General features: G+C 38.9%; 2 protein-coding genes across 5 annotated transcripts in view; one reads left to right on the top strand and one right to left on the bottom strand.

The window, feature by feature from the left end:
- The window catches only part of MMP24 (matrix metallopeptidase 24), a gene marked incomplete at its 5' end in the record, with an annotated part of 41,891 nt that extends 29,068 nt beyond the window's left edge, over positions 1 to 12,823 (top strand). For both annotated transcript variants that reach the window (XM_081322446.1, XM_081322445.1), the window contains 5 exons: positions 3,641 to 3,802; positions 6,183 to 6,397; positions 8,189 to 8,327; positions 9,742 to 10,008; positions 12,268 to 12,823. In XM_081322446.1, coding sequence (XP_081178572.1) covers positions 3,641 to 3,802; positions 6,183 to 6,397; positions 8,189 to 8,327; positions 9,742 to 10,008; positions 12,268 to 12,605 — 1,121 coding nt within the window. In that variant the 3' untranslated portion in view covers positions 12,606 to 12,823. The remainder of the gene's footprint in view (positions 1 to 3,640; positions 3,803 to 6,182; positions 6,398 to 8,188; positions 8,328 to 9,741; positions 10,009 to 12,267) is intronic.
- Positions 12,824 to 15,179: 2,356 nt separating this feature from the next.
- Positions 15,180 to 26,681, bottom strand: EIF6 (eukaryotic translation initiation factor 6). 3 transcript variants are annotated; one of them, XR_014025803.1, is made up of 8 exons: positions 26,478 to 26,681; positions 25,703 to 25,788; positions 25,038 to 25,067; positions 24,166 to 24,341; positions 22,448 to 22,624; positions 21,541 to 21,722; positions 20,771 to 20,862; positions 15,180 to 17,355 (listed from the first exon to the last, which is right to left on the bottom strand). XR_014025803.1 is itself a non-coding variant. In XM_081322615.1 (7 exons), the coding sequence occupies exons 1-7, from the start codon at positions 26,582 to 26,584 to the stop codon at positions 20,853 to 20,855; spliced, it is 768 nt and encodes a 255-aa protein (XP_081178741.1). In that variant the 5' UTR covers positions 26,585 to 26,680; the 3' UTR covers positions 15,180 to 20,852. The 3 variants fall into 3 exon arrangements, 2 of the variants coding, with proteins under 2 accessions (XP_081178741.1, XP_081178742.1); XM_081322615.1 differs by having other exon boundaries at positions 15,180 to 20,862; positions 26,478 to 26,680; XM_081322616.1 differs by lacking the exon at positions 25,038 to 25,067 and having other exon boundaries at positions 15,180 to 20,862; positions 26,478 to 26,679.
- Positions 26,682 to 26,785: the final 104 nt, after the last annotated feature.

Genomic DNA, 26,785 nt, shown 5'->3' with positions numbered 1-26,785 from the left:
TGACAGCGCTGAAAAAGGCCATCACAGAATCCCACCCCTCCCCAGTCACCTGATCTGGTGCTTGGCAATTGACTGTCACCCTAGTTTCAGCATCCTGCAGTCACGATTGTCAGGGAAGTTGGCAGGAAAGGCCATAAATCACTCCCGTTAGTTGCTTGCACCCTCCCTTGCTGGGAACACTCACCCCTGGCCCCACCACACTCATGCTGCTCCTTGCTGGCCACTTCTGCACCCTCCCCCACCTGGCAATAGCCACCCCTGGCCCTGCTGCACTTGTGCCAGCTGTCACTCCTTACCTGCCTGCCATCCTGGTTGCAAACTGCCTGGAGTTTGCTTAATGACCCATGATCCTCACTTAACACTGGCAAAGGGTGGTGCTGGAATTGCTGTTGCTAAGCGATGTGGTCATGCCACATCACGTTTTATAACTGCAGTACATACAGTGGAAATTTTGATCCAAATTACTGTCATTAACTGTGGACTACATGTAAAGTGCTACCTGAATCTCTATGTCAAGTACACAAACAACTTTCTGCCCTAAATAACTTTGCAGAGCAAGTCCTTTCAGAGTTCTTTTTTTAAAAATTAATAATGTAAAGGGGTGTGTGCCCTTTTTTTGAAAATTCTGTTGTGTGCTTTGATCATTGATATACAGGCGCTTTTTTCTGCTTTGATCTTTAATATACAGACTCTTATTTGGTGTAGACATTTTGCAAGGGAGAAGAAGAGATCAGTCAAGATGCTTTAGATTTCTTCATTGCTATGTAATATTGGATTTCAAAATGCCCTGCAATCATACTAGCATATTATAGAATTCATTAGTTCATTAGACAATTGAGATTGCAGAAAAACTTGACACTTACAAAATCAGATGCTTTTAAATGTTTCCATCTAGATGAATATTTTTATTGTTTGTGGAATCTTTGTGGATCCATCCAAAACATTATTTCATTGAGCAGGTGCTAGGCAGAATTTTCTGATGGATACCATTTGGAAAGTTACATTTGAAAGCCCTGCTATAGAGGCAAAGGACCATTTTGTTAGGTTTAGGGACACAGAAAAAATGGATCCCTTTGGTCCATTACATTTCCTATGCATTGAGTTAATGATGTGAAGAAGCCTATTAAAAATTTGGTAAATTAGATGGCTGTCAGGGACTGCCAACATTGTAAATGACTGCCAGGAGTGGCAAGATGCCCCTTGTCCTGAACTATATTGAACTAGGAGTTTATGCTTATATATGCTTCAGTGGTTCTGCGTCCCTAAATCTAAGCAAGTGTAGATTTATAGGTTGCTTTGAAATAAAAACAGGTATATTAGCACTGTTTCTTTTGAACACTCCATTTGAGCATTTATCTTTTAGCTTTTTTATTCATACTTAATATTTTCCTTTTCTATTGTATTTGATTGCATGTGCATGTTTAAAACATGTATGCGTTATACAGTAAATGTTTACTACCCTATTAAGTAAGTAGTTGTTTATCATTTATTCCAACGTCTGTCTCCCGTCTCACGTTTCCTTCATATTTGTGGTATTTCAATATGCTGCACCTAGATTAGAATCACCTAACTCCTGTTTTCAACATATTATTAATTTATTATTAATTTTATTTGTATACCGCCCTTCTCCCGAAGGACTCAAATACATTATACGAAGAATTGGTAGCTAACCAGACTTTTATTATGATAGCAAAAGTTCATATAGCTAAATAACAAAAAAGTTATAGGCATATTAGAATGGTTTATACTGATTTTATATAATTATACTTTTGGTATTATTCCTATTCATACCAGGGACTGATTGTATAGCCTGTTATTTTTTTATTCATTTTTAAATTTTAAAAGTTTGATCTCACCTATTTACTATATGCTGAAACGTTCCCAGATACAAGTTTTGAATTAGCAAAATATATGCAGAATTTCCCCCCCCCCTTTTTTTGTCAGATGGTATTTCCTGTTGTGTCTTGTCTGCCTGTCACTATAAAACCTAACGCCTTAGCTGTCCCTGCAGTTGGCTGGATAGAGTTGAGAAGAAGTAGCACCTGAGAAGAATGGGCAGGAGGCAGTGGTTAGGCAGCATTGCCACCAAAGTTAGTAACAAGATATTCTTCTTCCTCTTCCTTAGGTTGTGTGCATCCTAAGGAACCATGGCAGAAGTTTTCCAAATGGCAGGCATAGTTCCAATCATTATACAAATAATAAATACATTGCACAGGCATTCCATAAATAATATTCATATTTTAATATTTCTCCAGTTGCAGCATCAATACTGGACAATAGTTGCCTGTAGATGAGATAGACAGCACATAAATCTAATGAATAAAAATAAGTAAATGAATATGTGCAGCCTTGCCATTTAGGATCTCAAGATAATTTCTTACAGTTCAAGAGGTAAAATTAATAATACAGCAATGGAACAGTGATACAGAACTTACATAAGACGTTTGGTGACAATGGCACATATACTATTAAACAGAAATACTTGTATGCAAAAAACATCCAAAGGACAATTATATTGATATGTTAATTGAAACATGATTCTCATTTTTTAAAGATGACAAGAAATAAAAAAAGTGCTATGTTCCACTGTTTTTATTTTGGAATACATAATAAAATTAAGAATAATAATGTAATAGAGTATATAGAGGTTGTTGGTGTTTTTGTGTGTTTAGTGCTTACTTAACCTTTAAAAATGCATATTTTATTATTCTTAAATTTGTTAATGAAAATTATTTTCTAAAAGATCTAGATAAGTTCTTTCATTTAAGAAAATCCTTCTGCAAACTGTAAAGATACAATTAATCTGCTAGAGATCATTTGCAACAGAGTATGTGTTTTATACTGGATACAATGTAGATATATGACCTCTAGCTCTATATAATTTAATGCCTTAAGATACAAAATAAGAATGAATGCCTAAAATTAAAATAAAAAATGACTTGGGGCTCTCTTCTGGTATTGTAGGATGTCCTCTTTATTCTAAGTGATACTATATTTTTCCAAATTCTGTCTGGATTTGGGGCATACTATTTCATATTTTGTCTTTTTGGACTGTACATTGCCTAAAACTGCCTATTTATGCTCTGTGTCTTGATAAATAATAAACAGAAGACACTTTGACCTCTGAAATTCTTTTCCCTCAGATTTACTGTAGATTTTACAGTGTGATACAACTAAAGCCTTTGGTAGCTTGGTCACATACAATCAGCAGCCTTTGCAAAATCTTGTTAACAAGAATCAAATTATCTTTAATGAATAACATTGCTCTGTGGTATGCTTGCTAAGAATGATGGAAGTCATAATTTCAAAACATGTACTGGGTACCATATTAGAAAATTGTCTATGAACCTGAACTGATTTGTGTAGCTGATACTGTTTTTGATATTGTTGCCAGGACTATTGAGATGATATTGAGTCAATTAAATACACAAAAATTGTTAATTCTATTATACGAGCAGAAACAGTATACAAAAGGCACAATAGATATTGCAATTATATTCAGATGTAGCCTGAGTTTCTTTGTAAAGCCATAACTGCTATACCACTATAATGTTGAGATAATAAGACTTTGTGAATCATGTGATTGGAACTCTTGTCCTATTAATACAGAAGCTAACAGTTACATATTTTCCCTCTATAGGAAACGATCTTTTTCTGGTTGCAGTACATGAATTGGGTCATGCATTAGGCCTTGAGCATTCCAATGACCCTAGTGCTATTATGGCTCCTTTTTATCAGTACATGGAGACACACAACTTTAAGTTACCCCAAGATGACCTTCAAGGAATTCAGAAGATCTATGGTAAGATAAATTCAATATCCCATAATTTCAAATGGTTTTTAATAATTATGTCAAGCTTTAAAGAAACCTCATGATACTTCAGCCATTTCTGTTTCTTGGCTTGCCTACAGATCCAGGGGGGAGGGGGAATGAATGGAATGTCCATTTGCAGGCGTGAGCTGTGAAGTCTGGGAATCAAGGTCATTCAGATTATTTATGAAGTAATGAAAGATTTCTCTCACAACAATTGTCTGATGTTTAATTGGGGAATGTGACTTGCACTGTCAGGGGAAATGGAAGTTTCTATACTTTTAATTTACAGTTCTGGTGCCAATTTAGCCAGAGTGGTTTTTCTATTCATCAGTGCCGATAGGGTGTGCTCAATAAAGTTGTATATTAGAGATTGGAATGTCTCAGCTGTGCTTACTTCATTGGGATCATCAGTCAGAACCTTGACAAATTAAATTATGAAGCAGAATTGTGATTCTGAAGAGTTGGGGCATTTCTCAAATTTGTTTCATGAAGTTTACTGTGGGAAAATTATCATTTAAAATAGCTTCATTTCTTATTACCAATATTTAATGGGCTAAGGCCTCCTAAGACATCCATTTTACCTCTTAAATTGATTTTAGCCCCTTCAGAAGAAAATGTAGTTCTCTTGCTTGCCTGCTCTGCACTGCTAAGATATCATGTACCCCTGGAATATCCCACCACTGAAATAAAGACATGTCTTCAGAAAACTGCTTAGGCATTTCAGACTTCAGATTCGTTGTTCAATTTAAAATGGTGTCTTTAAATGTATTCTATTTTGATATGAGCAGAGGTTCCTTCAATAAGAAATATGCAACAATTACTCAACTATTGAGCTGGCTGCAAATGAAGGCTGCCTCTATGAATGCATCAATTGTAAAGAAATGACATTTTCTCAAGTCCAAACAAGCTGTTGTTGGTAGCATGCTCTTTCACCACTACAGCAAGGACAACTATTGAGTATAAACAATGAAGTAAAATGCAGCGACTGAAATGTCACAAACATTTATTGACTAGCACATGTAACATTACATATGGCAAGCTTGGCACCCTCTGTCCTTATCTTATACCTGTGCCAACTTTATCCCAAAAAATGTTTAGGCTGCATATGTCAACAACAGTCATGCCAAGGAATAGAGTTTTAGCACCATTCCCCACAGAGTTTCTTTCACAAGACTGCATTTCTGTTTCTTGATCCTTTCTCTCCTCCCTATTTTCATGTAATCACTAAGAGTTCCCTTCTGTAGTATTAGAACAATTTTCTCTTTCAAAGCAATAAAGAAAAGAGCAACAAAAAAGAAAAGCTTTAAAAAGATTAAGAGCTACAGCTTTCACCATGTTACCACCATGCTTTGTATCCAACAACCTTTGTGTAGCAAATTGTTGAAGTCTGCAGGGTGAAAGGCTGGAATTCCCAACATTGCCTTTCAGAAGCCCTGATCCTGCTCTGGAGTCATGGCCTGATAGTTTCTGCTACGACTGCTTATTTTCCAGAGAGCTTCACCCATCCCACCTCCAATTTAGAAGCCCAATGTGCTTGAGAGACAGGTCTGTTCCTCCATTTGCTGCCCTTCTGCTTAAGCTTTTTTTTTTTAAAAAAAAAAAAAAAAGCTTTTTCACTTTAAATATACAAAATTACAAGCATTTCATGGAAGAAGATAAATTACGAGACATGCCTAGATCATAGTAGTACCAAACCTGGGAAATCAATTAAAAAAGAAAAATACAAAATAAATATAATGCTCTGGATATACCACAAATTGGCCCTTGTCTGCTGTAAGCAAAGCACTCTTTCCTGCATCTCTCTGCCAGTATCTCCACATCTCAGTACCCTCAGTCCATTCCAAAATTATAACTGAATGACAGCTTGCAGTACCAGGGCAATTCTAGCTTGCATTAGTGTGCAAATGCACTGCCAGGTTGTAGCAATCAAATATAAACATGTCCCCTCAGCACTGGAGTGACTCATAACCCAATAAATATCTTCTCCACACTTGCAAAAAAATAATAAAGGGCTTTAATTTTTCATGAATGAAGGCAAATATACGTGTCCCGGGTAATTTTTATTTTTTTCCAAGCCTTACCCACATGTCATCTGCAATGCATTCCAAAGCAACCATAAAAGGGTTGCATCCGTTGATAGACTAATAGCTAAAGCACTTTATGTAGAAAAATTCAATATTGTTGGTAATTATATTATCTAAAAGTAATTTGCTGCAGGACACTGAAAATTATATTGCAGTTGTAGACAAAAAAAATATTTTGATAAAATCTTTAGAAAAACATGCCCAAGCTGTCTGACAACGTTTAATGTAGTGGGGAAAATACTCCCAACTGCTTTTCGGTTTCCCCCCCTCCTTTTGTTCCTTAGGTCCACCTGCTGAGCCGCTGGAACCCACCAGACCTTTACCAACCCTTCCTGTCCGCAGAATCCATTCACCTTCAGAAAGAAAACATGACAGACACTCACGGCCTCCCAGGCCTCCTCTAGGGGACAGGCCTTCTACTCCTGGCAGCAAACCCAACATATGTGATGGAAATTTCAATACTGTGGCTCTGTTCCGAGGAGAAATGTTTGTTTTCAAGGTAGGAAGAACTGTTCTCGAAGTGTGGTTTTTATTAATCTCTATATATTGCAAAGGAGTGCCTATAATTGATTGCCTGTCAACCAAGTCATTTGGTGTTTTGATATCACTAATCTAATTCAATAAGGACCGAGTCGCAATGCATTTGCCTGCATTCTTTGTCTGAGGAATTACTAGGATACTTTGCTATAGCCGGTGACACAATGTATTTCCTTCTCAAATATTTAGATGACCTAAATTTAAACATTTTTAACCTAAAATGAGGATTGTTTTCACATTGTTTCCAAGAATGTGCTGTGTTCTGTTTTTGGCATTTGTTTTATGTAGCAATTTTTTGCCTGTCAGAACTCTAGTCCCTGTGAAGTTGTTTCATAAATGGGGCCTAGATATATCCAGGGCTTGAGGATGGGTTTTGTAGCAAGGCAAGTATATTCTGACATTTTGCTCTGCAAACTTGAGAAGTAATGATGCTGTGCTTTATATCAAATTTTCTGAAATGATTAGAACGTATTTGAACCAGAATAGTCCTCTTATCTATCAGAAAAACCTCTATTTTCTAATTAATTCCTCACCATTCGGTCATTTCTAATTGAAAAATTTTGTATCAAATGTTTTTCTAAAGCAGAATGTTAAACCCTAACAAAACAAAGGACCATATTGTGCTGAGTTTAGTATCACTGATATATCAAATTGTCTTACATCAGATTGCTTGCACAAATAGTAACAAGTTTGCATTTTTCTCTGTGATTTGAGAAAAGCAAAATTTTACAAGTACCATTATATCCTATCCCAAAGTGCAAACATTTTACAGTAGTGATACTCTATATCTAGAATTTATATCATAATGTGTAAATCTGCTGAGTAAAGCAGGATGTATCATTAAGCTGAGTAAGCTGTAAAGTCTAAATGGATTTCCTGCATCGGTTTAATTGCAGAAAAGGAAAGTGATTGTTGCTTCTTTAAAATGTTCTGTTGAGCTGAGTATTTGGCTGTGTATCATAAGAAAGAAACATTGGTCATGTGTATAGATAAAGATTACATATCTAGGCCAATAGGGATTCATTATATTGAATGAGATGATAGCCTAAGATGCTAATATTTAGGATTGTTGCAGGTTTAATGTTTCTATGATATTCTTTTAAAAGTCTTTTAAGAACACATTAATGTTTTATGTATCTGTTGCTGTTTCTCTGTATTTTTAAATATTGTCTTAAATATGGGTTTTTATATTGTTTAATATTGTAAACTTTTATTGCTTTGTGTCCTGTTCTGAATTTCTGCATGTCTTTAAGTAAAAAGAATGGGAGTGGAAGGAGAGCAAATTGGTGCATCATTTGATACTTGATTTGAATGTAAAGATGAACATAGAATGTAGAAAAAGAAAGGATATGGATTTGAGATGGGTTTCTTCTGGATTTCAATGTTATCAAGTAATCTTGGTGGTGGGGGTGGGAAAGACTGGAGTCAAGAGCTAGTTCTATTATTAGACAGGGTGAGATAGCCTGTCTTAAGCTTTTACTTCTAGGGAAGGAGAGAGGTATTGATGTTAGAAATAATATAGGTACCCAATAATATAAGTACCACTCTGCTTTTCTGGAAGTAAAATTCCACTCATGCACAGACAACTGGATTGGCTTTGAGTCCTATGCATCTCACCCTGCTGCTGTGCCTCAGGTAACAAAATGTCTTGCAGTGCTTTTTTAAAGAATACAGTATAAAACCTCTTTCACTATTTTGTTTCCTCTTACTGGAATCTGAAGTATAATCCTAGGAGGTTGTTTTCTTTTGTTAGGACCGCTGGTTTTGGCGTCTTCGTAACAGTCGAGTACAAGAGGGTTATCCCATGCAAATTGAGCAGTTCTGGAAAGGGCTCCCAGCAAAAATTGATGCTGCCTATGAAAGATCTGATGGAAAATTTGTTTTCTTTAAAGGTATTAATATTTTTATCATGTAAAATACAAACAGTTCTACAATAATATGAATATTATTAAAACAGATGCTAGCACACACTGAAAACTTGGCCTTAATACATTTTTGTTCAATTTTTCATCTTTGCTGATTTTTGAATAATCAAGAGACTAAAGAAGATTCGTCATTCTAAAACATAATTTTAATATATATAAGAAAACATGTATGAGAAATATAATTTGTAACTGTAGAAATGCATGCATTTATATGTATATTTTCTTTTACCTTCAACATTTCCAAACCAGGCAATACTTGGTCAACATCTGTGAAAATATAATCAAGTCTTTTCAACTGCAATTTCCTCCTCCATTGTTGCTGAAGGAAGAACCCCATAGATAGCAATTTGCCAAGGAAGATAGTCTCAAAGGCCTTTGTTTATATTTATCTTGCCTTTTCAGATTAAACTAGTTTTCTTTGTTTTTTTATTATTAAGCTATGTCTCAGAGAACCTTCAGTTTTCCATAAACTGCTGTCAGTTTGGTGTCAATCTGCCATCTTCTTAAAATATTGATTGTATAGTATGATAAGCAAAAACAGTAATGTAATAGAAAAATAAATAGCGTGTGTTGCCTTGCAAAATTTGGAAGAATGAGTTGCTGTATTGAGAAAAGCACAGATCATGAATTAAGGAATTGTATTCCCAAAATGCTCTGCAGTAAAATGGGTATGTAGAAAGTTCTGTCTAGTTTGGAGTGGAAATTGAGCAGGGCTCTCGGGATAGAGAGAAAATAGATTAATGGAAGTAAGGGCAGTCTTTGTTGACCAGGTGGTGACTGATTCAGTATGGGTTTCTTTAAATTACATCTTACCATACTGTTAATGGGAGAGACACTTGTCCATCTCCTCAGATGAGACCTGTCCAGAATGGTTGAACCTCTGACATAGTTCCTATTTTCCTCAGAGCACACAAACCCGATCAAGGTATTTTTATTATTTAGAAAACTTGATGATATTCAGATGTTTTTATAGAAAGTAAAAACCTAGGCAAAACGTTCTTATTGCTAAGTAACTTTTTTTAAAAAAAATCTGTTCTTTAGATAATCATTCTTAGGGAGACAGTCTTTAGCATAGTCCATATTTGCATCAGTTTTCGGAATTGTGGATTGTTCTCTAGAAAACTTTTAAAATTTCCAACCCATTGCAACCACACAGTCAACTTTATAGAAGGCAGTTTATCAACTGCAATTTGCTACTGCCCAACAGATTAAGCTCTCTGGCTGATTCAGCTATCAAAAAACCCTTTTGAATCAGAGAAGGAAAACAGTGAAAAATTGTTGCACATTATTTTCTGAACTTCTAGGATAAAAAAAATAGTTAATGATTTAATTAGCTCTTAGTAATTATATATTATGTATGTTCTTTTCTCCTCAAATTTAGGAGATAAGTATTGGGTTTTTAAAGAAGTGACAGCAGAACCAGGGTATCCGCACAGCCTAGTGGAGTTGGGAAGCTGTCTTCCCCGGGAAGGGATTGACACAGCTTTACGGTGGGAACCTGTAGGCAAAACATACTTCTTCAAAGGAGATAAATACTGGAGATATAATGAAGACAAGAGAGCAACAGATCCAGGCTACCCTAAACCAATCACTGTGTGGAAAGGGATTCCACAAGCTCCACAAGGGGCTTTTGTCAGCAAAGAAGGCTGTGAGTATAAACATGTTGTATTTGGTTCAATAGCACTTAATGTCTTTTTTTTTTACTAAGCAAAGATTCCTGACAAGGCAATACATACCGTATATACTTGAGTATGAGCCGAATTTTTCAGCCCACTTTTTGGGCTGAAAAATTCCACTTCGGCTTATACTCCAGTGAACAAAAAAACTTACCGAGGACTTGTGCGTGGCCGAGGCTTTGGTGCTTCCGGGATCGCGCGCACCTCTCCCAAGCCACCGCCGTCCGGAGACCTGCCGAAGGTTGGGGAGGTTTGGGGAGGTGCGCGCGCACCTCCCCAAACCTCCCCAAATGTCGGCAGGTCTCCGGACCTCCGCACCCTGCCTGCCTGCTTCTTTCCGCTGCCTGGCTGCCCTACGATGTAACCCGCTTCATGATCGAGTGCGACGCCTGCAAGGACTGGTTTCACGGCAGGTAACACAAAGCGATCGGGCCTTTCCTCCCCCCCCTTTCCCTCCCCCCTCCCGCTCTAGGGCAGAGATCCCCTTCCTGCCGTGAAACCAGTCCTTGCAGGCGTCGCACTCGATCATGAAGCGGGTTACATCGTAGGGAAGCCAGGCAGCGGAAAGAAGCAGGCAGGCAGGGCACGGAGGTCCGGAGACCTGCCGACGTTTGGGGAGGTTTGGGGAGGTGCGCACGCACCTCCCCAAACCTCCCCAAACTTCGGCAGGTCTCCGGACGGCGGCGGCTTGGGAGAGGTGCGCGCGATCCTGGAAGCACTGAAGCCTCGGCCGCGCACAAGTCCTCGGTAAGCTCCGGGCGGTCACTTGCTTCGCGTCTCCTGAGGGAAGGGGGGGCGACTGGAGCGGACGTGTTTCCTCGCCTGCTGGGCGCCGCGATTTGCCCGGGGAACGCGCGGGCCCCGAATGGCAGCGTGGAGCGAGGAAGCGGACAGCCAGGGCTTCCCCGAGAGCCGCGGCCACACAGGGTATTCCTGTCTATTCAGGCTTGCAAAATGGCGGATCGAGCCTCTGCTGGCGGCAGAGGCTTGCAGAGCGCGGATCCAGCCTCCGCCGGCGGCGGAGGCTTGCAGAACGGCGGATCCCAGCCTCGGCTTATACTTGAGTCAATAACTTTTTCCAGGTTTTTGGGGTAAAATTAGGGGTCTCGGCTTATACTCGAGTTGGCTTATACTCAAGTATATACGGTATTCTGTTCCTGGAAATTTTGGCTAGGTATCTGATTTGCTGAATCCTGTATTTCAACTAGGCTGGATTGATTTCATTAGTGAGCTTTCTTCTGACCTTAAACCATGTGGATGCTTATTCCTATCCTCATTTTTCTTTGTGATGCAAATGAAGGAAATATAATTTTCTGCATGTAGGAAAACCTAAATAATTGTTGCTTTTTACTGTCTTCTAAAGTATGGCTAATTTTGCCATATACAAAATTCTCTACTTTATCTCCACCCTTACTATGCAGATTTTATATACCCTCACTGCAGTAAAGCATTTGATAAAATACTCCATGACATGCTGATTAATGTAACAAGCTAGTTAAGTGTGGGTTGGATTACAGGTCAATTATTGAATTATTGTCCTGTGTTATTGAATTACTGATTTGAAAACTCACTGTATTCCGAACTGCGTTCAAGGTTGTATTCAGAGCACTCAGGAATAATTTCTCATTCAACTATGTTCAGTGGAGTGTCACAATCAGTTTGGGGTCCTCTATTTTTCAGAATTTTATTATTTGATTGAGGAGCTGAAGTAATACATCAGATTTGCAAATGATACAGTACTGACTGCAGTAGTTAATAGTCTAGAGCTAGACTCTAGAGGAGAGAAGGAAAACTTAAGATTATGCTGATAGATTTGAGAAATGGCTGAAAGTAAAAATAAATCTTAAAAAGACAAGTAAAACGTTCTTCACTTATGAAGCAAAAATCAAATGCAGATGTGTACAATGAGGGATAGCTACCTTGTTAACAATAGTCACAAAAAAGATTTTGGAATTGTTGATTGCAGACTGAATTTGAGCCAAAAATATATTGGCTTACAAAGATGTCAAATTCAATTTTAGGCTGCATCAAAAAATGCAATTACCAAATCATAAGTAATCATTCCACTCTATTGTTTATTAGGCTCTACTTCAAAATTGTGCCCAATTCTGGACAGCAATTTGTCTGGGAAGCTTCAATTTGGATTCCTATACACAATGGCCTAAATGACTGATTCCAGTTCTGTGATTCTAGTAGTGCATGAATGGAGTAATTTCTGCTTTCTTTTTCAGTTTATACTTACTTTTATAAGGGTAAGGAATACTGGAAATTTGACAACCAGAGGTTGACTGTGGAGCCAGGGTATCCTAGGTCAATTCTGAAAGACTGGATGGGTTGTAACCAGAAGGAAGTTGAACGAAGCAAAGACCGACGCCTCTCTCATGATGATGTTGATATTATGGTAACTATAAACGATGTCCCTAGCACCGTTAACGCAATTGCAGTTGTGATCCCCTGCATTTTATCTCTGTGTATCCTTGTCTTGGTATACACAATTTTCCAGTTCAAAAATAAAGAAGTCCAGCAAAGCGTGACATACTACAGAAGACCTGTCCAGGAATGGGTATGACAAGTTCAGTGGCTCATTTGGTTCATGAGATGATGATGATGGGCTGCAGACATTAGAAGGCGGTTTGATGGATAGCCTGCCAAACAACTTCTTCAAGAGACATGAGTCAGAGAATTCTGGGACTGAAAACAAAAACAGAAATCAACTAAACCCAGGTGGCCTTGCACTATGGAGCCGCTTTCCTTCTGACTGCCTCAGTGCCGTGTGTCTCAGTATGACATATTTGACCAACCCACTCAGTGAGTGTTGGGAGACCTCAAGAGAAGTTTGCTTCAACCTTTTTTCAATTCACGTGAGCAATCTTCTTCAGTGCCCTCTTTTAAACCCAGCATTTGCCAGTGTAGCCAACCACCTGTTGAGTCTTTTTTTCTACACTTGCCTCATAAAAAGAGACAGTTCTGTGGGTCACAAAAGGAACATTTCAGTACCTTCTGAAGAGGACATTCTGAGGCTTAGTCATTCTGAAAGATTTTAATTTATTACAGGATCCAGGCAATTACCTGAATACCATTTTTTCCAATACCTGCTGGTCAGATGTTTTGTACATTCATGGTAATGTTTCCACTCTTCAGCAACAAACACAAAGAGCTCTTAAGAGGTAATTTTGTGTAGACCACAACTTTAAACAGCTCTAATCTCATTTCAGATCACCAAAACTAACAGAAATGAAATTTCTGAATTCAACTAGTCTGCAAGACTAAAAAATTGAATTTACAAACACCAATGATGTGAATGCAGACCTTAATGATCTTGTTTTTAATAACGTGTCATGTAATAAATATTTAAATGTCATACTACCACTATTTTAAGTTGGCAACAATAAATCGTTACCATTATAAGATGAAATGTATGTTCCATGATATTTTCACCCATTTATATGAGAGAAAATAAATCACATATTCATTAGAATAGTAAAATTTGTAGGTAAGTTTGCAATGGGGGCTTGGTTTGCAATGAGGAAAAGAGTGATTTATTTTAAAGTAAATTTATTTTAAAGCTTGTAAGTTTAAAATTTGGCAGTGTAATTAAGTCACTGTTTATTGACATTAATATATTTAAATAGAAGGAAAATAGGAGATGCAAAAGATAACTAAGGGGGAGGTAAAGGCCTTCAAAGGTTTAGGGTTAGATAAGAGCCCTGCCTGGCAGTATCCTTGGCTTCACCTGCAGCCTGTCTTCCCTACCTACTCTTGGGTGTTGCTGCCTGGAATGGGACAACTTGCTACAGGCCCACTCGCTGCAGAACAGTGCAACCATTCCATTTAATTATTTAAAATAATAAAAAAGTATTTTAATTTTTGTCATTCGCATTTCATTTTGTCCCTGCTTTTGCATCCTTTCTTTAATGATTCTGTTCCACAATTTCTTCTATATTAGTGTAACTCTTGTCCCGCAGCAAGTTGCCCATGCCAAGTTTTTCCACACCAAGTTGGCTGCGGCAAGCCCAGAGATTCAAACACAGATTGAGGGAAGTAAGAAAAGGAAAGTGCTAAAATCAATGGATAGATGGGTTTGATTGAATTTTTAAATTTAAGATGTTTGTTTTGGTTTTATACAGCATTTTATTCAATATCTTTTAAGTTGCCTAGAGCAGGGGTTCCCAACCCCCGGGCCATGGACTGGTACTGGGCCGCGGCATGCCAGCAACCGGTCCGTACAAACAAGCAAAGCCCCATCTGTGGGATGCAGGTGGAATACAAAATCACACACCCCCCGGTCCATGGAAAAACTTCTCTTCATGGAACCAGTCCCTGGTGCCCCAAAGGTTGGGGAACTCTGGCCTAGAGTCCCTGTTGGAGAGATGGGTGGCATATAAATTTGACAAATAAATAAATAAATGGATAGGCCAGATAAGTGGAAAAGAGTGGGAAAGAGAGGCAGGCACACCAGTCTTGCCCAATTCAGCCTCCCAGTAGGCCTTCTCTGGAATTTGTCTCAGCCAAAACCTATAAACCTATAAAATTGCAGGCATTCAAGCAAGAAGTTATAAGGCAGTTTCATATTCAGTACAAGTATTTTGTTTTCAGTAGACATCTAAACAAGGCACTCCTAAACATGGGTGTGTTGGATCCAATCCATGAGGGACGCTGAATGGGCTATTCTGGGATTATGGAAATCTCCCCAAGCAGCTTAACAATTTATATGAGCAGGTTCTCTCACATGGAAGGTAGTATGATCTTCTTTTCAGAAATCTTTCTTACTCCAGCCAGAAAAGTTGAACTAAATGGTGGCTATACAATGCCAATTCTGTCCAGAGAATAGGAATATACAATCCAGTAGCAGAGTGAAGCTGTTTCCAGATTTTGTGATTTTTTTAAGCAGATCCTCTGCAATTAAATTGGCAAGCTTTTAATGAATGCAATTCTATTGCTTTCAATCTTTCTACTAGGCAATAACCAAATAAAGGATGAAAAGGTGCATTTTTTTCCAAATTTTCACTGATTCTATTGTATAAATCCACTCCAAGCTGTATTTTTTCAACTGGGCTCAAACATAAGGCTGAGCTGGAAGAAAAAATGATTGAACATTATTCAAGAGAAAAGTTAAAGAAAACATATATGGTAAAGATTAAATACAATATTTCACACATAGGTATTACAGGAAAAAGTAGAATGGATAACTAGTTTGTTCTTGAAATTGTTAATTTTGTCTCAACCCCAGCACTGAATTAGTAAATGTTATACTAATTTATATATATATGTTGTAACTGAGAACATTCCAAATATATTAGTTTTAAGAAAATCAGTGATATTTTGAGAGTCCAGGAGGTCACACTATAGGATTGCAAAGCATTTCTTTAACAATACAGATTAAAAGCCAATGGTTTTTAGGTGAAGCATGTCGACTTAGCCTTAGGGCTAAAATACATTCCTTTTCTGCATTCAACATGAAATGCAGTACAGAATGTATGTGATAGTAATGTGCTATTACTATGTACTAAATTGGTATGAGGACTCCATTACTTTGTAAGATCCCAGTCCCTTACTTGAACTTGAGATACCATGTCAATCTAATCAGATAACCCAAGCGGAGACTTCTTGATCAAGCAGCACTTTATTTGATCAAATCAAGCAGCAGGGTGGCCAACAATCTGGAATGCTGGCAGAGTTACGTCCAGAAGTGCCACACCTTAGAAATGGGTAGCAGTGCTTTATAAACGTTGTTAGCCAATGAAAATCAGACAACAGAGCCATTACATCATAAGACAGACATCAATCATTCCTGTACACTCCCTTAATCCCTCCTACAGTACATCGCACCCATGTACATGTTTCCCACGCTTGCATGAGATTTCCCTGGTGCAAAAGCTGATTACAAAAAGCAAGAAAGCAATAGTTAAGACTAAGCAATTTCCCTTGGTTCCAGAACCCTTCAATTTCAAGCATATGACAGAAACGCAGGTTAATAACACATGCATTTTCAGTCCTAATAGCCAAGGACTTCAGCCACTTCATTGCAAAGACATTTTAAAGATTTGAGCAGAGTAATACCCTCTTATGTTGCAAATGTGAACCTTGGTTTTAGGCTTGCTTATTTATAAGATTTTACTGTACCCATTTGCTATTAAGTAATCTTTCAATGTATTTCTAGACCTATATGAATTGATTTAAACATAGCTCCTACTTTAGAATTAATCCAATTGAGACTTAGAAAATGACCATAGCAATTTTTTCATAAAAAATTCAGAACCAGCTTAATGGTTATTTCTTTAGACAATTTATAAAGTGGGTAGGATTGAACTTGATCACTGAGAAGCCAAAGATTTCAAAGTCCACCACACTCAAAACTACTAAGGTTACTAGAACCGTATTTCTGTTGTTTTTCTCCTTTCAGCTTGATTTTTTTAAAAAAAATGTTTTCCAATTGAGTTTAATGCCAAGTTATTAAACTACAGTGTTGGTTAATAGAAATGTATACCAATTTGATATTGCTTGGGGATCAAAAGTTTGTACTTCTCTTTTTGATATTTGTTGTGAGTCCTCGCCTGCCAGCAGATCCGGCAGCCAAGTCAGATGCATTGGATGAGGGGAAACGGTTGCCTGGGGTCACATCGGAGTCTGTGGAAGGCTCTGAGGAGCAGGAAGACTCAGGGCTAGATGTGACACCAGGCCCATCTACTCACGCTCAGGCAGAGAGACAGCTGGGTTGGGGGCCTAAATTGAGCAAAGACGAAGAGCAGCTGGGGCCTGTTCCAGCTGCACAGATGTGCAGGGAAAAAAGGTGTGCAGGACAGCAGAAGACGGTGGGGCAGCTCTCCAAGAAAAGTAAAACTCCAAGAAGCCACGCCCTGGCTGCATTATAAAGAGGAGAGACGTGGGAGGGGCTGGTTGCCGAAGGCAAATGTTCATGCTACGGCGGCTTTGTGCTTCTCTCGTTGTGTTTCTTGCCTCAGGATTCTTGGACATTTAACCAGGTTTATCGGCTTTATGTGTGTTTGAGTGACTTAAACCTTGAGCATTCCAGCTGAGAACTCAAAGAGACTAAATCTTGGTCGTTTCAATAGCTAAAGGACTGGTTGGAGTTTTGTTTCATAAAAGTTGTGTAAAAATAAAAGGGGTTTATCTTACCAAGTCCTGCCCTGTTCAGTGCAAAGGGGTTTTTCCTCGTGAGTAAGCAGTTGAGTAGTATTCACACAGGCTGGGACAGAACAATATTGGGTTTAGTATAACAGAAGTATCCACAGTGGCTAGGATAGTGTTGAGGGGTCACATCTCCTTCCTTCAGAATCCAGGTGTACTGAGAATTACTGCTGCAATTTATAGAAATGGATAAATTTCATCTCAAGCCTTACATCAAATAATACTTTATATATTATGGTTATGCTTGGTTTATAGTTCAAACTCAGATTATTTCAGCCTTAGTATTTTCTTCTTTTGATCATATAGGACTTAACTAGACATTTTCTGTTTTTATTGCTGATATGAAAAGGCTTGCACGAATGTCCCATGCCAGCAGCTAAACGTTTCTTCAGTATTACTCCATCAGTGATCTTGAAATATTTTTCCTCCCCTTAGTTTTGGGCCCAGATTAAAGGTTTGTAAAATAACTTACGGTAATTCATTCCTACCTATATGGTATAGCTGCAGTTATATAACAATATAGGATGCAAAAGTACTGCTGTTATCCATTTCACAAGCCCCCAAAGTGGATGAACCTAGTATGTATCTTGTCTTATTTATATGGAGAGGGACAGAGGGAGCTAAATGGATGCTCTAAGCCTTGTAGTTTAGGTTGCTGTTAAAAACATTGGAGAAAAAACCACACAAATATTGGAAGCCTGACCTTACTGTTAAGAATATGCACTTTTGCATGCCACACACCAGATTTAACTATTGAGCTAACAAAGGTTGCACGCGTTTACTGTCATACAAATTAAATTCTCATGAAATCAAAGACCAATTTATTGAAAGAATTTATCACTTTCAAAGGGCTACCATTCTGTTAAAATTCATTTTAAAATAAAATATCTGTACCATATCATTAAAACTCTTTAAAATCTATTGGAAGGCTGATTATCTCATTAATGGTCGGGGAAATCTGTCAGTTTCTAAGGTGCAAGTTCACCGTTTGTTTACTACCATAGCAAAAATGTGAATTTCAGTTGTGCCTTTCTACATATTATCCACAAGTAGAGCCAAATGATGAAAACAATATCTCACTCTGTAAATTCCCATTTAAAAATACAAACATTTCCCAGATTATGTACAACCTGACTTACATAAACTAACCTTTATTGAACATTTTCTTAATGCATATAAAAGTCAATTTTGCACAGAATACAAAGTAGTATAGCATCCAGATGAACACACAACCTGTGCAGTTATGCAAGGTTTTTCAGAACAGTACATAAGTTGGAGATTGGGTAGAAGTCACTGGACTTAGTAGATTCAGTAATTAGATGCTATGGTTTATGTTGCAGCCTTTAATCATGGTCAAAGCCTTCCTTGGGTGCAATATAGTTAGCAAACTAGTTGCCTTTCTTGGTATTTTAATTAAAGAATTGCTATATCTACAAAGCACAACTGCACCTCTGGGAAGTCCCTGCCCCTATACTTTCTCCAGTTCTGCTGCCATCCCAAACAGTGCCCACACACAGCCACTACCTTCACCTGGGGGGACTGCAGTCTCTGCTGCCTTGCCCAGCACAGAACGTGCTGTATCTCACCATTCCATCCTACTGCACACTGCACAATCTGCAGATTGTTGCTCCTTGTGCTGTGGCAAATGTGGCTTCTCTACCTGCACTCAGCCCTGGCTCCTCCACTGGCTCTGTCCTGCTGCTTCCTCCTGGCTGGGCCAGGCAAACTCCCTTCTGCAGATGAGATGCTGCCACCCTGCTGCGCTCACTGTTCATGGCCTGAATCCGAAGCATCAGCAGGAGGAACACAACGAAGGTCAGTTGGGGTGAGAGGCAACAGAGATAGATAGCACAGTGCAGGTAAGCCAAAAGAGCAGAGATAGTGGGAGAAAGGTGAGAGAAGAAAGTTGAAGCAAAGGCAGTTTTGCATAGGGCAAGAGAATGTGACTGTGGGACCCTGATAAGATTGTAAATGTGGGAGAGGCACCAAGTACCCAAAATTTGATCACATGAGCAAGAGTGCTGCAATGACTGGAACCTCGAGGACCAGTTTTAACTACCATTCATTCAGCATCATCATAATTTTGAATGGTCGCTGAATAAGTCAAGCAAGGACATAAGCAGTACATAAGTTGGAGATTGGGTAGAAGTCACTGGACTTAGTAGATTCAGTAATTAGATGCTATGGTTTATGTTGCAGCCTTTAATCATGGTCAAAGCCTTCCTTGGGTGCAATATAGTTAGCAAACTAGTTGCCTTTCTTGGTATTTTACTTAAAGAATTGCTATATCTACAAAGGAATTTTTTATTAGAAAAGTATAAGTTAACTTGTTGCCATCCTATAAACTTACACTACTAAAAGTCTATATTCAATTATACTGGCTGTGAGTTAAGTCTCTCAGCTTCTCTCAGCAGTATCAAAGTATGAAACACACTTATGAATCAAGAGAACAAAGGTCAGTTTTGTTGAGAGGCTATGCAATAGGCAGCAGTTGGAGGCTAAGAATGCAATATTTTTCATTTACCTCCAGCTCACCCTATTCTTTTATCTGTGTGTCATGCATGAGCTACACTTAGAACAGATGACTCAGAGTCAGTCTGATCACTTCCAATCTTACAGAACAAGTATCACTTCAAATGGAAGATACGAGGCGGATTCTGATAAGGAATACATAACCAGTGATGACAGTTTTTATAATTTTAGTGTATGTTTAAGACATCAAACTATGATACACTAATTTGGTAGAGCACTGATGAAGCAAAAATGGTGGCCTAGCATATTACTTAAATTCGATAACAGTTCTTGTTGTTTCAAGTCCACCTGAATGTCCATACCACTTATTTCAAGATTAACTGTGTTGACTGTGACTGTGTTGCTATCATAAAATTTCCTCTTCCAAATAATATAATAAGATAGTTTTTGTTGTTATAACAATATAACAAGAGAACAAGCACTTTCTTGTTTATGCAATAACATTGTAACCTTGGCTTTAAGACATCGGAGCACTATATTTTGATAATAAAAGATGAGCATGAAGGCATCAGAAAAAAACGTTTCAATTAAATCTATTATTTCCTGATAGAAAAAAAGACTTTCTATTAAAGAACAGATATAGTTCTCTTTGGCTTTTCAGTGACTTCACATATGGACAAACCAGATTTTATTTGCATAACCTCCTAGAAATCTTACTGAATGTTTGGTTTTGCTGAAACATTCCATAGATTCTTTCAGCCCCTTAAAAATATTATGTTCTGGATACAGAATGATGCACGATGGTAACATGGTCTTGTTGGCTAAGTGAATGCTATCTTGAAAACCTCTAGACTGAAACCACACAAACGCCAGCCACTTCTGAACAGAAAACAATCAGCGTTCTTCAGGTGGCATTCTGGTGAATACTGGGGGGAAAATAATCCTTTTCCTTATTGTGATTGCTTGTATTAAGTTCTAAACATCATCTCATGAATAAATGAAAGCAAAAACAAAACAAAGGGACATATTTTTTTTTCTTGTTCCAAGTCTGGATTGCCAAAGGGAAGGGAATTTAGAATAATATACTTTTGAAACTATGATTGTAGTAGAGACCTCTTTCTTGGAGTGGAAGAATTTGCTTGAGTAGTCAAGATCACAATTTGGCATTTCACACCTGTAGTGTTTCTGGAGCATATTATGTCAAGCTACAAAAGGGAAAAGAAATGATTAGCAAAAAAACAGACTTGAAGGGTTCCAGCTTTACTTTCATGCTTGATCTATAAAATCAAAGTCCAACTGAAAATCAGTACCCCAAACTAAAACTAAATGAGATGCATATAAAGATTTCAGCATTTTACAACCAAGGGCATTTACAACTCTTATAGCTTTCTATAATCTAGTGATTGCTATTTGTGCACTTCACAGCCAGCTTTTGACAAGTGGAGTCAATGGAGAAGCTGGCAGTAAAATCTCAAGTCACAATCATGTGATGTCTCACTTAACAATCACATCACTTAGCAATAGAATTGTTGATCCCTATTTTGATTATTAAGTGAGGGCTACTTGTAATAATAATGCTGAACTATTTCTGTCCAGTTGACTTAACATATCATGTCAATGCAATTTCCCCACTGGTTTTTCACCTTTACCAACAATTAAGCACTATATGCTCTTCCTGGGAGCAGATACAAACAGGTGGAAATACATTTATATATTATTAATGAGGAAGTAGTACTATACATCTTCTCAGAGTGCTGAATTTCTTGGGATTTACAGAAGATTGGAAACATAAGACGACTGAAGAAAGCCATTACTAGTACAGTTATATTCTGGCTACTATCAATTGCTAATAATTTTTGAAAGTAGATTAATGTCTGACTTACCTGTCAATCAAAGAATCTCTCATAGTGGTAGCAATGGTACTTGGCTGCGCTTCATTAAGTTTGAAAACACTCTCAATAACAGATAATTCCGTGCTGGTTGTATCCAGGCCACAGAAGGCACACCAATCATTCACAACCATTCCAGCTGCAATCACTTCACTGCCACGGTTAACCGTTCCAGCCTGGTAAGAAAGATAACTAGTGCCTTAAGAAATTCTTTCTCATGCATATTATCAGGTCTTCTTGCTTAAGGTTGCATGAATATAAACCTTATTTGCAATATTTAAATAGATCAGAGGACCAAGCCTTCAGTAGGCATGCATGATATTCATGATGTTCAAAGTCAGTTTTCTGAATTTTCCAAACCATGCATTATGGTTTAGTGTTATGAACCCAGCCACTCTGGCTTATTCAATAAATCATAGTGAGAAATAGCTCAGCAAAATGTGTGAAACACAATTACCATCATTCCCATGGATATATCATATGCTATTAAATACAAGTAACACAACTATACCGGGTGTATTTTTCAATGTCTTCCCACTGGCATTGTTCAGCTAAATGTTCACTGCTCCTAATTTTATGGTTCATTTAGGATTAGGCTTTAATACCTCATGCGTATTTGCAAATAACTGTTTTGTTGTCTATTTCTTGATGCTATGACGACCACATAAGACTATTTAATCCAAAAGGAAGTTGAAGGAAAAATATTGAAACAATAAAGAGATTCCAAAGAAAGAGACCTCCTGCACTGAGTTAACTAAGTTGTAGTGGCATACAGATGGATGAAACTGTGGCCAAATACATTCCCAAGTCATAAGATGTTAAAATTGTATTCTGTAATTTGGCTCAAAATATAGTTTAAAGTAACTGAACACTCCAAGATTTGAACAGAAAGAACATTTACCACAAGGGGGACTTGCAACAATGAAGAAAGCTCATCCTGGTCTTCTATAGATGTCTTCGGGTGTACTAAGCCTCCCTGGTTGCTGAACGCACAATAACTTCCCACAAGTACTTGGTCTGCTACTGTCTGTCTAAATACTTCGACTTTTAGTACATCAGCTAAAATCTCTTCTGTCTCCTGTAGGGGGAAAAATGACATTTAAAATTAGGGTTGTTAGAACACATTTATCTGATTTTAAATAATCATCATTATGCTTTCATTGCTTTTATCCCCAAACTTCAATAGCATTAAGCATAGCCAATCAATGTTTTTTTGTTAGCAAGAAAGGCCTAATTAATTCATCTTGAAATAAAAGGCATTTGCAAGTTAGAATAAAAAAGTTTTTTCCCAATAATAATCTGACTGGAACAGACTTTGCTGTCTAATCTAAAATGGTGCTTTTGAAAGATGGCTGAGGAAGAAAAAACTAACAGAAATGCCTTGAAAATGCCATAGTTGCCTCAGCTGGATGCACCCTTCCTCCTGTAGGAGTGGCTCCAACATGCACCTAGAGCAGAGTTCCCCAACCTTTCCAGGTTGGCAGCTGTGGGGGGGAGGGGGAAAGGGGATGATTTTGTGGGAGAGGCAGGTGCAAGCTTGTAAGGCGCCCTGAGTCTTCGGAGAAGGGCGGGATATAAATGGAATTAAAATAAAATACATGTGCGAGCTCCTACAATGTTTGCGGTGACACGAGCATGAGTGGGACTACAAGTGCCCACAACAAGGCTCACGTGAGTGAGGCTGCAAGTGCCTGCAACAAGGCTCCTGTGAGTGAGGCCATGTGCATGCACTGGCTGGCCACTCACATGGCCCATTAGGCCACAGCCCGGTAGTGGGCCATGGCCCACAGGCTGGGGACCCCTGACCTAGTTGGCCTATTGTAGTTGTTCTAGAAGCACTTACATTGAGAGCTGCAGAGCACAACTGCACCTCTGGGAAGTCCCTGCCCCTATACTTTCTCCAGTTCTGCTGCCATCCCAAACAGTGCCCACACACAGCCACTACCTTCACCTGGGGGGACTGCAGTCTCTGCTGCCTTGCCCAGCACAGAACGTGCTGTATCTCACCATTCCCTCCTACTGCACACTGCACAATCTGCAGATTGTTGCTCCTTGTGCTGTGGCAAATGTGGCTTCTCTACCTGCACTCAGCCCTGGCTCCTTCACTGGCTCTGTCCTGCTGCTTCCTCCTGGCTGGGCCAGGCAAACTCCCTTCTGCAGATGAGATGCTGCCACCCTGCTGCGCTCACTGTTCATGGCCTGAGTCCGAAGCATCAGCAGGAGGAACACAACGAAGGTCAGTTGGAGTGAGAGGCAACAGAGATAGATAGCACAGTGCAGGTCAGCCAAAAGAGCAGAGATAGTGGGAGAAAGGTGAGTGAAGAAAGTTGAAGCAAAGGCAGTTTTGCATAGGGCAAGAGAATGTGACTGTGGGACCCTGATAAGATTGTAAATGTGGGAGAGGCACCAAGTACCCAAAATTTGATCACATGAGCAAGAGTGCTGCAATGACTGGAACCTCGAGGACCAGTTTTAACTACCATTCATTCAGCATCATCATAATTTTGAATGGTCGCTGAATAAGTCAAGCAAGGACATAAGCAAATGCTCAATCAAAAACGTTAAAGCTTAGCTAGTGCAAACATGATTTTTAGTACTAAGATTTATTTTTATATTTACTCTGTCAATGTCTGGGTGGGCAAGTGCTACGTAGTCATTGCATGCAGTGACATTGCCCAATGCAGAAAGACGTTCTTCCACCCTCTGGATTCGCACTGAATCAGGAAGGCAGTTTCTGATATGCTGAAGTTCCTGGTCAGTAGTATTGTTTGGGACTAGCAAACCATGTCTGTTACCTAAAATATAGAAAAAACTGCCTTCAGTTCCAGTCTCCAACATTCTATGCCATAAAATAACTCGGGACATGATGAATCTAATCAATGCTGTTAAAGAAAACAGCATCTGACCTTGTAACAGTTTACAGTACAGCCAGAGTGGGTTTTTTGACAAAATACACCAACAGCACAAATGGAAGCATATACAGTATTTTTCCATGTATAAGACACTATTTTTTCCTGCAAACACCCTGTTCAAAAATCAGGTGCATCTTATACAAGTGCAGGGTCTTATACACAAAAAAATAATGGTAACCTCTGCAGCCCAGGGCATGCCTGTGTGAGTTCTTTACATGCCGCTGCCACAACGCCTAGTGCAGGAGGATATCGCTGGCCCGAGATGCCACCTGGTGCTGGAGGATTGCGCTGCCCCAAGGATGCCGCCGGTCTCACTGAAGCCTTCTTCTATGATCCGTTTTTCACTGGCGCAGCTTGGGCTGAAGCCATAAGGGGCCCCGGGAAGCCGCCTCAATACAGTGATTGATGGCTGAGGGGGTGGGCGTGACTAAGCCCACAGAGCGCCATCTGATTGGAGGAAGTCACCTCCCTTGTGTGATGGTACCAAGAAGTACCAGTAATTGGGGGGCGTCTTATACAAGGGTACATCTTATAAATGGAAAAATACAGTGTATGAAAAAAGAACAATATCCTCCTTACCTATCACCTCTCTCACCTCTTCCACTATCACTGTTGGCATAAAATTGAATTTAATAAAAGTATTATAGCTGAACAACAGTAAATGGGAGTGGGCAATCATAATAAATTTAAATAAAGTTGGTTATTATATTATTTCCATTTGCACCTCTTACAATAGATTAATATAAGATTTTGAAAAAGGCAGTGATGAGAACCCCCCACCAATCCTCCCTATTTAGTCTCTGTAGGGACTTAGATAATAAGTTTCTCCATCTTCCCAGAAACTGTAGTAATCAATACAGTGAGGGCCCATAGACTGAATCCAAATTATATGAAGGATTTCCCTTAACATAAAAAAGATTGTTGAATACAAGTTCCCATAATATTAATGTTGATGTTTCAATTCCAGAGCCTGGTATCATTATTAAATGGTAAGCAAAAACATTTAACTTTTAAATGTTTTCTAATGATCTCACTGAAAAGTTATCAGAATAAACATGAACTGAACTCAACAGTACATATGGATTTTATAAATGAAGGGTACAATAGCAGCTTGCCTTCCTTTTCTGAAATATTACAAAACTATACAGGCAAACTGCTTGTCAAAATATATTAAGGCTAAACTGGGATGAGATTTCTACAGTTAGGAAAACTCAAAAGTAATTTATACGAATAAAACAGCTCACCTACACACATTCTGCCAATGATTCGACATCCAGCAATAGAAGCATGAATTACAGGAATGGTGTCAGAAAGCTCCCCTTCGAATACACTAAAACACAACAGAGTAAGATTAAATAAATATGCAAGGAAGGTCATGAAGTTCAATTCAAACATACTTAAAAGAGCTAGATTTTCAAAAAGTTTAATAAAGGAACAAGCTGAAGAGCAGTAGTCTTACTGAATTCTTGTGACCTAACGTATTCATAGGGTGAGTAAGTAAAAGGACAGACCTTTACAGGTGCTGATCCCTGACATAGCAGTCAGTACTGTAGGGAGGTTGGAGAGTCCTAATATTGAAATCTCCTCTCAACTATGGGTGTCACTGGGTCGTTTTTGTCTGCTCGGTTTCGCCCAACCCAACCTGTCTCAAAAGAGGCCGAAAATAACGACGACAGAACGAAAAAGGGCCCAAACATGCTCTTTCAGTATAAAGCAAGGGTCTTCAAACTTGACCCTTTTATGACTTGCGGACTTCAACTCCCAGAATTCCTCAGCCAGCATGCCTGGCTAAGGAATTCTGGGAGTTGAAGTCCACAAGTCATAAAAGGGCCAAGTTTGAAGACCCCTGGTATAAAGGAAGACCGCTACAGCCTTTCCCACTTATTCTTCTTTCAATGCGACTCAAGGAAGAAGCTGCACTGCAGCAAAGGAGGGTCCCCGATGTGACGCGGCTAATCAAAGCAAATCCGGGCTAAGGAGGAGAGGAAGAGAAAACAGGTCGAGCTTCTCTATGATCACCTGTAGAAGCCCTCGGAGCCTCCGATGGCCACCAGGCAGTAGGCGTTGGTGAGCTTCGCGAAGCAGCCGATCTCGTTGTTGTTCTCGAAGCTCGCCCGGACCGCCATAACCGTCAAAGAGCCGGCAAAAAAAAAAGAGAAGGAAAGGCAGAAAGGGAGCCAACGAGACACGTGGTCAGGCCTCGACGACCGTAGCCCGGAAACCGATAGTGACGTTATTCCGCTTGTGATGTCATGCCGCCTAGGTTGATGCTGATTGGACGAATACAACCTGGCGCTGGCTCTGGTTTTTCTTCTCTTCCCGGAAGC

The sequence above is a fragment of the Vipera berus genome, assembly GCF_964194415.1.
Source record: "Vipera berus genome assembly, chromosome: 3".
Classification (NCBI taxonomy): Eukaryota; Metazoa; Chordata; class Lepidosauria; order Squamata; family Viperidae; genus Vipera; species Vipera berus.
Note: the sequence above shows the minus strand (reverse complement) of the source record. Positions and strands in the feature narration are given on the sequence as shown.

Excerpts from the sequence above, each read along its gene's own strand:
- EIF6 (XM_081322615.1), bottom strand. The coding sequence starts at position 26,584 with ATGGCGGTCCGGGCGAGCTTCGAGAACAACAACGAGATCGGCTGCTTC. Across the intron at positions 25,068-25,702 it reads CATTGGCAGAATGTGTGTAG|TGATAGTGGAAGAGGTGAGA; the intron begins GTGAGCTGTTTT and ends TTATGCCAACAG. Across the intron at positions 22,625-24,165 it reads CCCACCCAGACATTGACAGA|GAGACAGAAGAGATTTTAGC; the intron begins GTAAATATAAAA and ends TTCCCCCTACAG.